This window comes from Oncorhynchus kisutch, linkage group LG12, assembly GCF_002021735.2.
Source record: "Oncorhynchus kisutch isolate 150728-3 linkage group LG12, Okis_V2, whole genome shotgun sequence".
NCBI lineage: Eukaryota > Metazoa > Chordata > Actinopteri > Salmoniformes > Salmonidae > Oncorhynchus > Oncorhynchus kisutch.
In genome coordinates this window covers 10877729-10895266 of record NC_034185.2, presented here as the reverse complement: position 1 = coordinate 10895266, position 17538 = coordinate 10877729, and the positions used below count along the sequence as shown (strand labels likewise).

Here is a 17538-nt window from a genome sequence, read left to right as displayed (position 1 = left end):
TCTCTGTCCATTCTTCTTCTCTCTGTCTCTTCTCTGTCCTCTTGCTCTCTTTCTCTCTGTCTCTTTCTCTCTTCTCTCTTTCTCTCTGTCTCTTTCTCTCTTTCTCTCTTTCTCTCTGTCTCTTTCTCTCTTTCTCTCTGTCTCTTTCTCTCTGTCTGTCTCTTTCTCTCTGTCTCTCTGTCTCTTTCTCTCTGTCTGTCTGTCTGTCTGTCTGTCTGTCTGTCTGTCTGTCTTTCTCTCTTTCTTTCTCTCTTTCTCTCTTTCTCTCTGTCTCTCTTTCTCTCTGTCTCTCTTTCTCTCTTTCTCTCTTTCTCTCTGTCTCTCTTTCTCTCTCTCTTTCTCTCTTTCTCTCTGTCTCTCTTTCTCTCTGTCTCTCTTTCTCTTTCTCTTTGTCTCTTTGTCTCTTTCTCTCTCTCTTTGTCTCTTTCTCTCTCTCTTTCTCTCTTTCTCTCTGTCTCTTTCTCTCTGTCTCTTTCTCTCTTTCTCTTTCTCTCTGTCTCTTTCTCTCTGTCTCTTTCTCTTTCTCTCTTTCTCTTTCTCTCTGTCTCTTTCTCTGTCTCTTTCTCTCTTCTCTCGGTCTCTGTCTCTCTGTCTCTTCTCTCTTTCTCTCTTTCTCTCTGTCTCTGTCTCTTTCTCTCTGTCTCTTTCTCTTTCTCTCTGTCTCTTCTCTCTCTCTTTCTCTCTCTCTTTCTCTCTCTCTTTCTCTCTGTCTCTTTCTCTCTGTCTCTTTCTCTCTCTCTCTGTTGTCTCTCTCTCTCTGTCAGTCGTGGTGATCCAGAACAGTGAGTTGATGTGTGGTACCATGGATAAGGGCACATTGGGCTCTGTCTCTCTCTCTCTCTCTGTCAGTCGTGGTGATCCAGAACAGTGAGTTGATGTGTGGTACCATGGATAAGGGCACATTGGGCTCTGTCTCTCTCTCTCTCTCTGTCAGTCGTGGTGATCCAGAACAGTGAGTTGATGTGTGGTACCATGGATAAGGGCACATTGGGCTCTGTCTCTCTCTCTCTCTCTCTCTGTCAGTCGTGGTGATCCAGAACAGTGAGTTGATGTGTGGGTACCATGGATAAGGGCACATTGGGCTCTGGCTCCAAGAAGAACATATTCTACATCCTGCTGAGAGACTGGGGGCAGCTGGAGGCAGCCAACGCCATGTCTCGTCTGGCCCGCATCGCCCCTACATACCTCTGTACGTTCACCGCCACCCATACTGACATGTTCTCTATACTCTATACTTCAAAGATGCTACACTGAACTGCAGTTTACTGATGCTATACTGAACTGCAGTTTACTGATGCTACACTGAACTGCAGTTTACTGATGCTATACTGAACTGCAGTTTACTGATGCTATACTGAACTGCAGTTTACTGATGCTACACTGAACTGCAGTTTACTAATGCTATACTGAACTGCAGTTTACTGATGCTACACTGAACTGCAGTTTACTGATGCTACACTGAACTGCAGTTTACTGATGCTATACTGAACTGCAGTTTACTGATGCTACACTGAACTGCAGTTTACTGATGCTGTACTGAACTGCAGTTTACTGATGCTGTACTGAACTGCAGTTTACTGATGCTGTACTGTGATCTAATGCTATATAATGGTAATATACTGTAGGTTTACATCCCTTTATGATAATGCATTGAACATGCTGTACTGTGATCTAATGCTATATAATGGTAATGTAGTGTAGGTTTACATCCCTTTATGATAATGCATTGAACATGCTGTACTGTGATCTAATGCTATATAATGGTAATGTAGTGTAGGTTTACATCCATTTACGATAATGCTTTGAACATGCTGTACTGTGATCTAATGCTATGTAATGGTAATGTAGTGTAGGTTTACATCCATTTACGATAATGCATTGAACATGCTGTACTGTGATCTAATGCTATGTAATGGTAATGTAGTGTAGGTTTACATCCATTTACGATAATGCTTTGAACATGCTGTACTGTGATCTAATGCTATATAATGGTAATGTAGTGTAGGTTTACATCCATTTACGATAATGCATTGAACATGCTGTACTGTGATCTAATGCTATATAATGGTAATGTAGTGTAGGTTTACATCCATTTACGATAATGCATTGAACATGCTGTACTGTGATCTAATGCTATGTAATGGTAATGTAGTGTAGGTTTACATCCATTTACGATAATGCATTGAACATGCTCAATACTAAAGGCGTTCTCATACTTTACCATGCTGGTTTTAGTTTTACCGTTGCCCAGCATTTGGCTCCAGTGTGCCCTACTGAACATGACTGTTATAAACCCTTTGCAGCCAACCGGGGTTTCTCCATCGGTATTGGTGACGTGACCCCAGGCCAGGGTCTGCTGAAGGCCAAACAGGACCTGCTGGATGGAGGCTATGCCAAGTGTGACGAGTACATCGAGGCCCTGAAGACGGGCAAACTGCAGCAGCAACCAGGCTGCACGGCTGAGGAGACGCTGGAGGTATATCCTTAGACTAGATGACTCTCAGCTCAGTCACTTTTCTCAATTTGATGCACCAAGAGGATGTGATAATTCAAGTCAGGCTGCACGGCTGAGGAGACACTGGAGGTATATCCCAGACTAGATCACTCTCAGCTCAGTCACTTTTCTCAATTTGATGCACCAAGAGGATGTGATAATTCAAGTCAGACTGCACGGCTGAGGAGACGCTGGAGGTATATCCTTAGACTAGATGACTCTCAGCTCAGTCACTTCTCTCAATTTGATGCAAAATTTTGCCTTTTAAGCAGCCGTCCTTTGATGTACCAAGAGGATGTGATTATTCAAGTCAGGCTTCACTGCTGAGGAGACCGTGGAGATACTATAAACACAAGATAACCAATCAGATTAGTATCCTTTTACATTTCATGAAGTCAATTAGAGCTGTAGTGGCTTCCTTTCGTCTTTACCACAGCCACTGCCCAAGCCTGAAGCTGGGTTGTTTCGTAGGCATACAGTCCACACTCAGGGTTTCCAAACGGAGGGAGGGTGTGTAGTGGCTTCCTTTCGTCTTTACCACAGCCACTGCCCAAGCCTGAAGCTGGGTTGTTTGGTAGGCATACAGTCCACACTCAGGGTTTCCAAATGGAGGGAGGGTGTGTAGTGGTTTCCTTTCCTCTTTACCACAGCCACTGCCAAGGCCTGACGCGGGGTTGTAGTGGCTTCCTTTCCTCTTTACCATAGCCACTGCCCAAGGCCTGACGCGGGGTTGTTTGGTAGGCATACAGTCCACACTCAAGGTTTCCAAACGGCCAAACATTCAATGACATCCAGGGATATGGTGCAACATAAATGTTTATTCTTCTTATATCTAACAAATAAATGATTCTCCAATCAACTTAAAGCATAGAATACTTGATATGGAAAATACATATTATGACCTGTCTGTATGGTCCAAAAACTATACCGCTCCCGCATCTAGCAAGGACTCCCTCCACCGAAGGCCCAACTTCCTGCCTTTATCCTAACACACTTACCACAATACAATGAATAGGCAAGGGGGGGGGGGGGGGGGAAACTGAGTTACACTAACAACAAATGAATATATCTCAATCAGGTAAATATAAATGTAAATATACATCATAAAGGTACCTAATATTTCAACATTTACATTAATATTTAATATATTTACACAAATATACATGGAGCTCCGTATGTTCAGTCTTTTATACAAATATGTCCAAATCGGCTCTTAACAGGAGCCTTTCAGTGGTGTTTTTTTTTTTAAAGGATATAGTTAAGCACAATGATGACGTCTCCCTTTACCTGAAGCCTGTCTTTACCTGAAGATTGGTCCAAACTGAAACAATCCTTCATCCCCCTTAAACTAGCTGATATTTCTGCGATCCCCAAATCAAACAGCCACCATGAGCTTTGTTTGTCTGGCTGATGTCTGGCGCTCCTTCTAGACCAGCTACTGTATCTATTGCCTGGGGCTCTTTCTAGACCAGCTACTGTATCTATTGTCTGTCTGATGTCTGGCTCTCCTTCTAGATCAGCTACTGTATCTATTGTCTGGTGCTCCTTCTAGATCAGCTACTGTATCTATTGTCTGGTGCTCCTTCTAGACCAGCTACTGTATCTATTGTCTGTCTGATGTCTGGTGGTCCTTCTAGATCAGCTACTGTATCTATTGTCTGTCTGATGTCTGGTGGTCCTTCTAGATCAGCTACTGTGTCTATTGTCTGTCTGATGTCTGGTGCTCCTTCTAGATCAGCTACTGTATCTATTGTCTGGTGCTCCTTCTAGACCAGCTACTGTATCTATTGTCTGGTGCTCCTTCTAGACCAGCTACTGTGTCTGATGTCTGGCGCTCCTTCTAGACCAGCTACTGTATCTATTGTCTGGTGCTCCTTCTAGATCAGCTACTGTATCTATTGTCTGGTGCTCCTTCTAGACCAGCTACTGTATCTATTGTCCGGTGCTCCTTCTAGACCAGCTACTGTATCTATTGTCTGGCTGATGTCTGGCGCTCCTTCTAGATCAGCTACTGTATCTATTGTCTGGTGCTCCTTCTAGACCAGCTACTGTGTCTGATGTCTGGCACTCCTTCTAGACCAGCTACTGTATCTATTGTCTGGCTAATGTCTGGCGCTCCTTCTAGACCAGCTACTGTATCTATTGTCTGGTGCTCCTTCTAGACCAGCTACTGTATCTATTGTCTGGTGCTCCTTCTAGACCAGCTACTGTATCTATTGTCTGGTGCTCCTTCTAGATCAGCTACTGTATCTATTGTCTGGTGCTCCTTCTAGACCAGCTACTGTATCTATTGTCTGGTGCTCCTTCTAGATCAGCTACTGTATCTATTGTCTGGCTGATGTCTGGCGCTCCTTCTAGATCAGCTACTGTATCTATTGTCTGGTGCTCCTTCTAGACCAGCTACTGTATCTATTGTCTGGTGCTCCTTCTAGATCAGCTACTGTATCTATTGTCTGGCTGATGTCTGGCGCTCCTTCTAGATCAGCTACTGTATCTATTGTCTGGTGCTCCTTCTAGATCAGCTAATGTATCTATTGTCTGGTGCTCCTTCTAGATCAGCTACTGTATCTATTGTCTGTCTGATGTCTGGCTCTCCTTCTAGATCAGCTACTTTAGTCTGGTGGCCTTTTGTAACCAGCTAGCTCATCATCTCTGCTTCTGACTGATGTGAGGAGGAGAGATGGCTCTTTCTTTTAATGGTGGGTCTATTTTGGAGGTTTTTCTATTATCTGCGGTTTAGAGTGATAATGATGTGTCTCTCAACAGGCCCTCATCCTGAAGGAGCTGTCTGTTATCAGAGACCATGCCGGCAGCGCCTGCCTCAGAGAACTGGACAAGACCAACAGTCCTCTGATTATGGCTCTGTGTGGCTCCAAAGGTAGGTCAACTAACCAGCCGCGGAGGTTAAATTCTGCCTTTACCACACACACACACGGTCACACACACTGTCACACACATACACTAATCACATGTCAGGAGCTCTGCCTGTACCCACTTCTAATAATAAGGACTAAGTGGTTCTTATTCACTTCAACTAAGACTTCCTGATTCTCTCTGACTTTATTGGCCATTAGAGCGTTGTTGTCACGGGAACAGCTAGTCTACTCTCTAACGTTTGTTTTATGGAATATTAGGGGTAGTACTGACCTGTAGCTGACCTGTATGCTAATATAGCCATTTATAATAGCCTTATTTCATTTTTTCCCTGCTTTAGGCTCTTTAATTACCTGTTTATGGTAGGATGTACAGTATAGTTTATTGTCCAGGACTAAACAATATGCTCAATGGAGATTCTCCACAGATTTCAAAAGCTTAGTCTGTGTCCAGGAAACGGCCTGCGACCTTTTTTGTTTGTAAAAATGACTGTAAAATCACCAGGAATTCAGCTAAAAAATGAGTTTAATTCAGGAAATCTTTTCCCATGTATTCCAACGAATAAAGAAAAAAGAGACGTGATCTTGTCTCGATGTCATCAAGGTATGACGTTGTTTTGGGTTTTAGTTGTCAATTTGCAGAGTTCAAAATTATTATAGTTCTGTTCAGGCCCTCCCGACCATTCACTGAATCTAGTCTCCCTACTCCTGGTTTAAGGTAAACAAGTTAGTGTAATGGTAAATGCCCTTAAATCCTTTTCCCATCATGTCTCTTCTCCCTGCTGTAGAGTCTCATCAACATCTCTCCATCATCATGTCTCTTCTCCCTGCTGTAGAGTCTCATCAACATCTCTCCATCATCATGTCTCTTCTCCCTGCTGTAGAGTCTCATCAACATCTCTCCATCATCATGTCTCTTCTCCCTGCTGTAGAGTCTCATCAACATCTCTCCATCATCATGTCTCTTCTCCCTGCTGTAGAGTCTCATCAACATCTCTCCATCATCATGTCTCTTCTCCCTGCTATAGAGTCTCATCAACATCTCTCCATCATCATGTCTCTTCTCCCTGCTGTAGACTCTCATCAACATCTCTCCATCATCATGTCTCTTCTCCCTGCTGTAGAGTCTCATCAATATCTCTCCATCATGTCTCTTCTCCCTGCTGTAGACTCTCATCAACATCTCTCCATTATGTCTCTTCTCCCTGCTGTAGAGTCTCATCAACTTCTCTCCATGTCTCTTCTCCCTGCTATAGAGTCTCATCAACATCTCTCCATCATCATGTCTCTTCTCCCTGCTGTAGACTCTCATCAACATCTCTCCATCATCATGTCTCTTCTCCCTGCTGTAGACTCTCATCAACATCTCTCCATCATCATGTCTCTTCTCCCTGCTGTAAACTCATCAACATCTCTCCATCATGTCTCTTCTCCCTGCTGTAGACTCTCATCAACATCTGTCCATTATGTCTTTTCCCCCTGCTACATTTCTCATGTATTCATTGATTATTGGCAGTAGCTGTATATGGTCCAACTCAATGGTGTTAGAGTGTGTGACTCAATGGTGTCCAAGTCAATGGTGCTGTGGTTAGTGTGTGACTCGATGGTGTTGTGGTTAGAGTGTGTGACTCGATGGTGCTGTGGTTAGAGTGTGTGATTCGATGGTGTTGTGGTAAGAGTGTGTGACTCGATGGTGCTGTGGTTAGAGTGTGTGATTCGATGGTGCTGTGGTTAGAGTGTGTGACTCGATGGTGCTGTGGTTAGAGTGTGTGATTCGATGGTGTTGTGGTAAGAGTGTGTGACTCGATGGTGCTGTGGTAAGAGTGTGTGATTCGATGGTGTTGTGGTAAGAGTGTGTGACTCGATGGTGCTGTGGTAAGAGTGTGTGATTCGATGGTGCTGTGGTTAGAGTGTGTGACTCGATGGTGTTGTGGTTAGAGTGTGTGACTCGATGGTGCTGTGGTTAGTGTGTGACTCGATGGTGCTGTGGTTAGTGTGTGACTCGATGGTGCTGTGGTTAGAGTGTGTGACTCGATGGTGCTGTGGTTAGAGTGTGTGACTCGATGGTGCTGTGGTTAGAGTGTGTGACTCGATGGTGTTGTGGTTAGAGTGTGTGACTCGATGGTGCTGTGGTTAGTGTGTGACTCGATGGTGTTTTGGTTAGAGAGTGACTCGATGGTGCTGTGGTTAGAGTGTGTGACTCGATGGTGCTGTGGTTAGAGTGTGACTCGATGGTGTTGTGGTTAGAGTGTGTGATCGCTGGCCGACTCATACCAAAGGAAAAATGGGACCTGATACATTGGGGTTAAGGCTCTGTGATAGACTAGTGTCCTGTCCAGGGGGTGTACTGAGGTGATAGACTAGTGTCCTGTCCAGGGGGTGTACTGAGGTGATAGACTAGTGTCCTGTCCAGGGGGTGTACTGAGGTGATAGACTAGTGTCCTGTCCAGGGGGTGTCCTGAGGTGATAGACTAGTGTCCTGTCCAGGGGTGTACTGAGGTGATAGACTAGTCCAGGGGGGGGTCCTGAGGTGATAGACTAGTGTCCTGTCCAGGGGGTGTCTTGAGGAGACAGGAGATTCTTCTCCTATGAACCGTGTTCTGGCTGCTTACTTTTCCCTGTGTGTGTATATATATATATATATATATATATATATATATATATATATATATATATATATATATATATATATATATATATAAATATAAATATATATATATATATATATATATATATATATATATATATTTATATATATATATATATATATTTATATATATATATACACACAGGGAAAAGTAAGCAGCCAGAACACGGTTCATAGGAGAAGAATCTCCTGTCTCCTCAAGACACCCCCTGGACAGGACACTAGTCTATCACCTCAGGACCCCCCCCTGGACTAGTCTATCACCTCAGTACACCCCCTGGACAGGACACTAGTCTATCACCTCAGGACACCCCCTGGACAGGACACTATATTATATATAATATATATATATAATATATATATATATATAATATATATATAATATATATATATATATAATATATATATAATATATATATATATATAATATATATATAATATATATATATATATATAATATATATATATATATATATATATATATATATATATAATATATATATAATATATATATATATATATATATATATATATATATATATATATATATATATATATACAGTGCCTTGCGAAAGTATTCGGCCCCCTTGAACTTTGCGACCTTTTGCCACATTTCAGGCTTCAAACATAAAGATATAAAACTGTATTTTTTTGTGAAGAATCAACAACAAGTGGGACACGAACAGTATCTCGGACCTGCCTGGTGTGTTCCTTGTTCTTCATGATGCCCTCTGCGCTTTTAACGGACCTCTGAGAATATCACAGTGCAGGTGCATTTATACGGAGACTTGATTACACACAGGTGGATTGTATTTATCATCATTAGTCATTTAGGTCAACATTGGATCATTCAGAGATCCTCACTGAACTTCTGGAGAGAGTTTGCTGCACTGAAAGTAAAGGGGCTGAATAATTTTGCACGCCCAATTTTTCAGTTTTTGAATTGTTAAAAAAGTTTGAAATATCCAATAAATGTCGTTCCACTTCATGATTGTGTCCCACTTGTTGTTGATTCTTCACAAAAAAATACAGTTTTATATCTTTATGTTTGAAGCCTGAAATGTGGCAAAAGGTCGCAAAGTTCAAGGGGCCGAATACTTTCGCAAGGCACTGTATATGATAGAGTGCTTAGGATTTGTTTGTTATTTTGAGGTGATGCTAATGGTCTTATTTCTTCATCCCTTTCATTTCCCTTCCATAGGATCCTTCATCAACATCTCCCAGATGATCGCCTGCGTGGGCCAGCAGGCTATAAGCGGCTCTCGAGTGCCCGACGGCTTTGAGAACCGCTCGCTGCCACACTTTGAGAAGCACTCTAAAGTAAGAACCTCCTTAAGGCCATTTATTAACCAGCTGAAATCACCATTATATCTGTCCGGAGTCTCAAGTGCTTCATTCATTCATTCATAACATGAAGAGATTAGGGTGGACCATCTCCCAAATGACACCCTATTTCATAGTGCACTCCTTTTGACCAGGCGACTGATAGGGTTCTGGTCAAAAGGAGTGCATTGTGTAGGAAATAGGGGGACATTTGGGACAACAGCTGAGGAACTGAAGCCACTCCTGGAGGACAATGGAAGTAGATATAATTACACATGCAACAATTTTAACATTATTTTACTGAGGTACAGTTCATATAAGGAGATCAGTCAATGTAAAAAAAATTCATTAGGCCCTAATCTATGGATTTAATCTATGGATTTAATCTATGGATTTAATCTATGGATTTAATCTATGGATTTAATCTATGGATTTAATCTATGGATTTAATCTATGGATTTAATCTATGGATTTAATCTATGGATTTCACATGACTGTAAATACAGACTGCATTAGCATCTGCTAACCATGTGTATGTTACAAATAAGATTTGATTTGATATGCATCTGTTGGCCACAGATACCTTTTTAAAAAAAGTAGAGGTGTGGATCAGAAAACCAGTCGGTATCTGATGTGTTCACCATGCAGCGTGACACATCTCTTTCACATAGAGTTGATCAGGCTGTTGATTTGTGGCCTGTGGAATGTTGTTCCACTCTTCTTCAATGGCTGTGCAAAGTTACTGGATATTGGCGGGAACTGGAACACGCTGTCGTACATGTCGATCCAGAGCATCCCAAACATGCTCAATTGGTGACATGTCTGTTGAGTATGCAGCCCATTGAAGGACTGGGACATTTTTAGCTTCCAGGAATTGTGTACAGATCCTTGCGACATGGGGCCGTGCATTATCATGCTGAAACATGAGGTGATGGAGGTGGATGAATGGCACAACAACGGGCCTCAGGATCTCGTCACGTTATCTCTGTGCATTGAAATGACCATCGATAAAAATCTATTTGCATAACCCCATCGTCAAAATGGGGCACTCTGTTCACAACATTGACATCAGCAAACCGCTCGCCCACACAACGCCGTACACGCTGTCTGCCATCTGCCCAGGACAGTTGAAACCGGAATTAATCCGTGATGAGCACACTTCTCCAGCATGCCAGTGGCCATCGATTTGAGCATTTGCCCACTGAAGTCGATTTATGATGCCGAACTGTGGTCAGGTCAATGAGATGAGATGGTTTCTGACAGTTTGTGCAGACATTTTTCGGTTGTGCAAACCCACAGTTTCATCAGCTGTCTAGGTGGCTGGTCTCCGACGATCCCGTAGATGACGAAACCAGGTGTGGAGATCCTCGACTGGCGTGGTTACACGTGGTATGCAAGGCCGGTTGGAAGTACTGCCAAATTCTCTAAAACGATTTTGGAGGCGGCTTAAGGTAGAGAAATTAACATTTAAATTCTCTGGCAACAGCTCTGGTGGACATTCCTGCAGTCAGCATTAGGGTTTAATGGCAGGAACCCCGTTACCAAGATTTACTGGAATTTACCGCCCATAACATCGGCCCATCTCGGGAGGGGGGGGAGACAGACGGCCCATCTCCGGGGGGGTGGGGACAGACGGCCCATCTCGGGGTGAGGGGGGGGGGTGGACAGACAGACGGCCCATCTCGGGGGGGGGGGGGGTGGACAGACAGACGGCCCATCTCGGGGGGGGGGGGGCAGACGGCAGACGGCAGACGGCAGTTATTAATTCAGACCCATAACCATTCAGACCCACAACCATTCAGATGGTGGTAGACTATAGCAGTTATTAATTCAGACCCATAACCATTCAGACCCATAACCATTCAGATGGTGGTAGACTAACGGTTATTAATTCAGACCCATAACCATTCAGATGGTGGTAGACTATAGCAGTTATTAATTCAGACCCATAACCATTCAGATGGTGGTAGACTATAGCAGTTATTCATTCAGACCCATAACCATTCAGATGGTGGTAGACTATAGCAGTTATTCATTCAGACCCATAACCATTCAGATGGTGGTAGACTATAGCAGTTATTCATTCAGACCCATAACCATTCAGATGGTGGTAGACTATAGCAGTTATTCATTCAGACCCATAACCATTCAGATGGTGGTAGACTATAGCAGTTATTCATTCAGACCCATAACCATTCAGATGGTGGTAGACTATAGCAGTTATTAATTCAGACTCATAACCATTCAGATGGTGGTAGACTATAGCAGTTATTAATTCAGACCCATAACCATTCAGATGGTGGTAGACTATAGCAGTTATTAATTCAGACCCATAACCATTCAGATGGTGGTAGACTATAGCAGTTATTAATTCAGACCCATAACCATTCAGATGGTGGTAGACTATAGCAGTTCCTTTTACTTGACTGTTAAACGCAGGGAAGAATTGAAACAGCACTAGAGGGAACGAGGAGGTAGACTAATAACATTGGGAAATATCCAATTTTATTTGTCACATACACATGGTTTGCAGATGTTAATGCGAGTGTAGCGAAATGCTTATTATGAAAGGTATATATGTGTCAGCCTACTAATTATGCAAATAGGTCTTATTATATTTCAAAATTCGCTAGCCTTTACTTGTGACCTTATAGTCTGCGTGTGCAGCACCAGAATGACATGTTCTCTCCTTGCTTTGTCATGATTTGAACGATGTACATGTTATACAGTAGGCTACATTCATACCGTTCCTACTCAAAAGATTAGCCTACTAGAAGCTGGTTTCATTTATTTACCCAAGAGAGCATATAGCTAGCTATATCAAAGGGCTTTTGTTTTTCTGTCGATGCTTAATGTGCAGTAGCTTTTATCATATACAGTTCAGTCTGAAAGTATTCAATACAGTTCAGTCTGAAAGTATTCAGACCCCTTGACTTTTTCCCACATTTTGTTACATTAGTCTTATTCTAAAAGTTGATGAAATTATTTTTTGGCCCCTCATCAATCTACACACAATACCCCATAATGACATCACAATACCCCATAATGACATCACAATACCCCATAATGACAAAGCGGAAAAACACGTTTTTGCAAATAAACAGAAATACCTTATTTTCATAAGTATTCAAACCCTTTGCTATGAGACTTGAAATTGAGCTCAGGTGCATCCTGTTTCCATTGATCATCCTTGAGATGTTTCTACAACTTCATTGGATTCAATCTGTGGTAAATTCAACTGATTGGACATGATTTGGAAAGGTAAACACCTGTCTTTATAAGGTCCCACAGTTAACAGTGCATGTCAGAGCAAAAACCAAGACATGAGGTCGAAGGAATTGTCCGTAGAGCTCCGAGACAGGATTGTGTCGAGAAACAGATCTGGAGAAGTGTACCAAAATGTGTCTGCAGCATTGAAGTTCCCCAAGAACACAGTGGCCTCCATCATTGGGGCGGCAGGGTAGCCTAGTTGTTAGAGCGTTGGACTAGTAACCGGAAGGTTGCAAGTTCAAACCCCCGAGCTGACAAGGTACAAATCTGTCGTTCTGCCCCTGAACAGGCAGTTAACCCACTGTTCCTAGACCACTGTTCCTAGACCGTCATTGAAAATAAGAATTTGTTCTTAACTGATCTTGCCTAGTTAAATAAAGGTTATAACAATTCTTAAATGGAAGAAGTTTGGAACCACCAATACTCTTCCTAGAGCTGGCTGCCCTGCCAAACTGATCAATCAGGGGAGAAGGGCTTTGGTCAGGGAGGTGACTAAGAACCCAATGGTTACTCTGACAGAGTGCCAGAGATGGGAGAATCTTCCAGAATGATAACCATCTCTGCAGCACTCCACCAATCAGGCCTTTATGGTAGAGTGGCCAGACAGAAGCCACTCCTCAGTAAAAAAGCACATGACAGCCCGTTTGAAGTTTGTCAAAAGGCACCTAAAGGACTCAGACCATGAGAAACAAGATTCTCTGACATAATGAAACCAAGATTGAACTATTTTTAGCCTGAATGCCAAGCTTCACATCTGGAGGAAACCTGGCAGTATCCCTACGGTGAAGCATGGTGGTGGCATCGTGCTGTGGGGATATTATTCAACGACAGGGACTGGGAGACTATTCGGGATGTGTCGGATTGACACACACAGCCTGATGCAAAAACAATCTCTATTTTAAACAGATGGATTTCGATGGGGATTTATGGCAATTAGATTTTCTCGAACCTGCAGAAATTGTAGGCTAAGAGTTGAAAAACGTTCAAACGTTCATAGATGTTTCTCTTTCCTAGCAGTAAACAACATCCCCAGCTGGCTCAGTCAGAGCCCTGTTTTCATTGGTTTGCTCTAACAGGGGATGAATCCCGAAATGGCAACCCTTTTCCCTACTTAGTGCACTACTGTTGACCAAGGCTCTGTGGGGCCCTGGTCAGAAGTAGTGCACTCTACAGTAATAGTGAATAGGGTGCAATTTGGGACTCGTCCGGGGCCTTTTATAATGACGTAACACCTCTCTCTCTCTGTCTCTCTGTGTGTCGTGTCCCAGCTTCCTGCAGCTAAAGGGTTTGTAGCTGACAGCTTTTATTCAGGCCTGACGCCGACGGAGTTCTTTTTCCACACTATGGCTGGTCGAGAGGGCTTGGTAGACACCGCTGTTAAAACAGCGGAGACCGGATACATGCAGGTAACACACACACACACACACCGCTGGGCTGCTGCCTGCTGCACCGTACCCAACACCCTCTGCTCTCTGTTTGTATAAAAGAAAAGAGGGAACAATGTGTGCTCCCTACAAATCTACATCTTATCAGGCTCCCTCTTGAGTAGTTATCTCCTAGGGCAGGACTATTCAACTCTGACCCTATGAGGTCCGGAGCCTGCTGGCTTTCTGTTCTACCTGATCATTAATATCACCCCACCTGGTGCCCCAGGTCTAAATCAGGCCCTGATCATTAATATCACCCCACCTGGTGTCCCAGGTCTAAATCAGGCCCTGATCATTCATATCACCCCACCTGGTGTCCCAGGTCTAAATCAGGCCCTGATCATTTATATCACCCCACCTGGTGTCCCAGGTCTAAATCAGGCCCTGATCATTAATATCACCCCACCTGGTGCCCCAGGTCTAAATCAGGCCCTGATCATTAATATCACCCCACCTGGTGTCCCAGGTCTAAATCAGGCCCTGATCATTCATATCACCCCACCTGGTGTCCCAGGTCTAAATCAGGCCATGATCATTAATATCACCCCACCTGGTGTCCCGGGTCTAAATCAGGCCCTGATCATTACAGTGAAAACAACATGCAGTGGAAATGGCTTGGTGGTCCAGAGTTGAGGGTCCTTAAGGGTGTGTTGTTGTTGTGTTCAGATCAGAACAGCTCACCATCTGACTAATGATACGAAGCAGAGGAAGGGTGTTGAGTGGTCACACACACACACACACACACACACACACACACACACACACACACACACACGGTGACACAACAAGCAGGATTAAAGAGGCCTATCTGTTGTTGAGTCGTCCTCTGATCTGTTCTTCTGTGGTGGCTGTGCTGTGTGTCAACAGAGGCGTCTGGTGAAGTCGTTGGAGGACCTGTGTTCCCAGTATGATCTGACGGTACGGAGCTCCACTGGTGACATCATTCAGTTTGTCTACGGGGGGGACGGCCTGGACCCGGCCGCCATGGAGGGGAAAGATGAACCGTTGGAGTTCAACAGAGTTCTGGACAACATCCGGGTGAGTCATAACACGTGTGAGGCTAACTTAATCTCACACACAGAGAGACACACGCAAGCGCGCACACACACACGCAGAGACACACACACACACGCAGAGACACACACACGCAGAGACACACACACAGAGACACACACACAGATACAGAGAGAGAGACACGCACACACAGAGACACACACAGACACTCAAACACCCATTATTCTCTTAGACCTCACCTGTCGTCAGTCTGGCAACAATAACATAAACAATCCTACATTTCAAAGTGCCAGGCTTCAGAATGTGCAGACGGTGAAATGAGGATTTACCCAGCATGCATGTTGTCATCTCTATGTGTGTGTTGGTGATGCAGGTCAGCTGTTTGTTCACCTGCCCACAGTTACTAATAACACATCTGCACTCCTCCCTCTATCCCTCCATCACTCCTCTTCCCTCCATACCTCCATCCCTCCTCCCTCTATCCCTCCATCACTCCTCTTCCCTCCATCACTCCTCTTCCCTCCATACCTCCATCCCTCTATCCCTCCATCACTCCTCTTCCCTCCATCCCTATTCCCTCTATCCCTCCATCCCTCCTCCCTCTATCCCTCCATCCCTCCTCCCTCTATCCCTCCATCACTCCTCCCTCTATCCCTCCTCCCTCTATCCCTCCATCACTCCTCTTCCCTCCATACCTCCATCCCTCCTCTATCCCTCCATCACTCCTCTTCCCTCCATCACTCCTCCCTTCATCCCTCTATCCCTCCTCCCTCTATCCCTCCATCACTCCTCTTCCCTCCATCCCTCCTCCCTCTATCCCTCCTCCCTCTATCCCTCCATCACTCCTCTTCCCTCATCACTCCTCCCTTCATCCCTCTATCCCTCCATCACTCCTCTTTCCTCCATACCTCCATCACTCCTCTATCCCTCCTCCCTCTATCCCTCCTCCCTCTATCCCTCCATCACTCCTCCCTTCATCCCTCTATCCCTCCTCCCTCTATCCCGCCATCACTCCTCTTCTCTATCCTTCCCTCCATTCCTCTATCCCTCCCTCCATTCCTCTATCCCTCCACACCTCCATTCCTCTATCCCTCCACACCTCCATTCCTCTATCCCTCCACACCTCCATTCCTCTATCCCTCCACACCTCCATTCCTCTATCCCTCCACACCTCCATTCCTCTATCCCTCCACACCTCCATTCCTCTATCCCTCCACACCTCCATTCCTCTATCCCTCCACACCTCTATCCCTCATCCCTCTATCCCTCATCCCTCTATACCTCTATCCCTCATCCCTCCATACCTCTCTCCCTTCTCCATCCTTCCATCCCCCAGTCTGTCCATACGTGTTCAGAGCAGCCAGCCCTTAGTAAGAATGAGTTGGTCCTGACAGCAGAGTCCATCATGAAGAGGAGTGACTTCAAGTGCTGCCGAGACAGCTTCCTCGAGGTAAATAACTATCACTTATCCACTTGACTGCTTCTGTCTTGCATTCAAAATGGCACCCTATTCCCTACATAGTGCACTTTAACCATATGGAATAAGGAGCCGTTTGGGACCAGGCTATATTATTGATTTTAGATCTATTATCAAGAGTTATGTTACAGCGTATAGACCTATATCAGTCATCAGTAATGTCCCAGCCTATAGACCTATATCAGTCATCAGTAATGTCCCAGCCTATAGACCTATATCAGTCATCAACAGTAATGTCCCAGCCTATAGACCTATATCAATCATCAGAAATGTCCCAGCCTATAGACCTATATCAGTCATCAGTAATGACCCAGCCTATAGACCTATATCAGTCATCAGTAATGACCCAGCCTATAGACCTATATCAGAGATCAGTAATGTCCCAGCCTATAGACCTATATCAGTCATCAACAGTAATGATATAGCCTATAGACCTATATCAGTCATCAGTAATGACCCAGCCTATAGACCTATATCAGTCATCAACAGTAATGCTATAGCCTATAGACCTATATCAGTCATCAACAGTAATGTCCCAGCCTATAGACCTATATCAGTCATCAGTAATGTCCCAGCCTATAGACCTATATCAGTCATCAACAGTAATGCTATAGCCTATAGACCTATATCAGTCATCAGTAATGTCCCAGCCTATAGACCTATATCAGTCATCAACAGTAATGTCCCAGCCTATAGACCTATATCAGTCATCAACAGTAATGTCCCGGCCTATAGACCTATATCAGTCATCAACAGTAATGTCCCAGCCTATAGACCTATATCAGTCATCAACAGTAATGTCCCAGCCTATAGACCTATATCAGTCATCAACAGTAATGTCCCGGCCTATAGACCTATATCAGTCATCAACAGTAATGTCCCGGCCTATAGACCTATATCAGTCATCAACAGTAATGCTATAGCCTATAGACCTATATCAGTCATCAACAGTAATGCTATAGCCTATAGACCTATATCAGTCATCAACAGTAATGCTATAGCCTATAGACCTA

General features: G+C 44.0%; 1 protein-coding gene across 1 annotated transcript in view; it reads left to right on the top strand.

The window, feature by feature from the left end:
- LOC109877481 (DNA-directed RNA polymerase III subunit RPC1) overlaps positions 1–17538 on the top strand; it is a 71502-nt gene that overhangs the window by 22045 nt on the left and 31919 nt on the right. Inside the window, exons 15-22 of the mRNA XM_031836851.1 lie at positions 765–816; positions 1077–1189; positions 2304–2476; positions 5261–5372; positions 9216–9334; positions 13876–14013; positions 14902–15072; positions 16385–16498. Of these exons, the coding sequence (XP_031692711.1) occupies positions 765–816; positions 1077–1189; positions 2304–2476; positions 5261–5372; positions 9216–9334; positions 13876–14013; positions 14902–15072; positions 16385–16498 (992 nt within the window). The remainder of the gene's footprint in view (positions 1–764; positions 817–1076; positions 1190–2303; positions 2477–5260; positions 5373–9215; positions 9335–13875; positions 14014–14901; positions 15073–16384; positions 16499–17538) is intronic.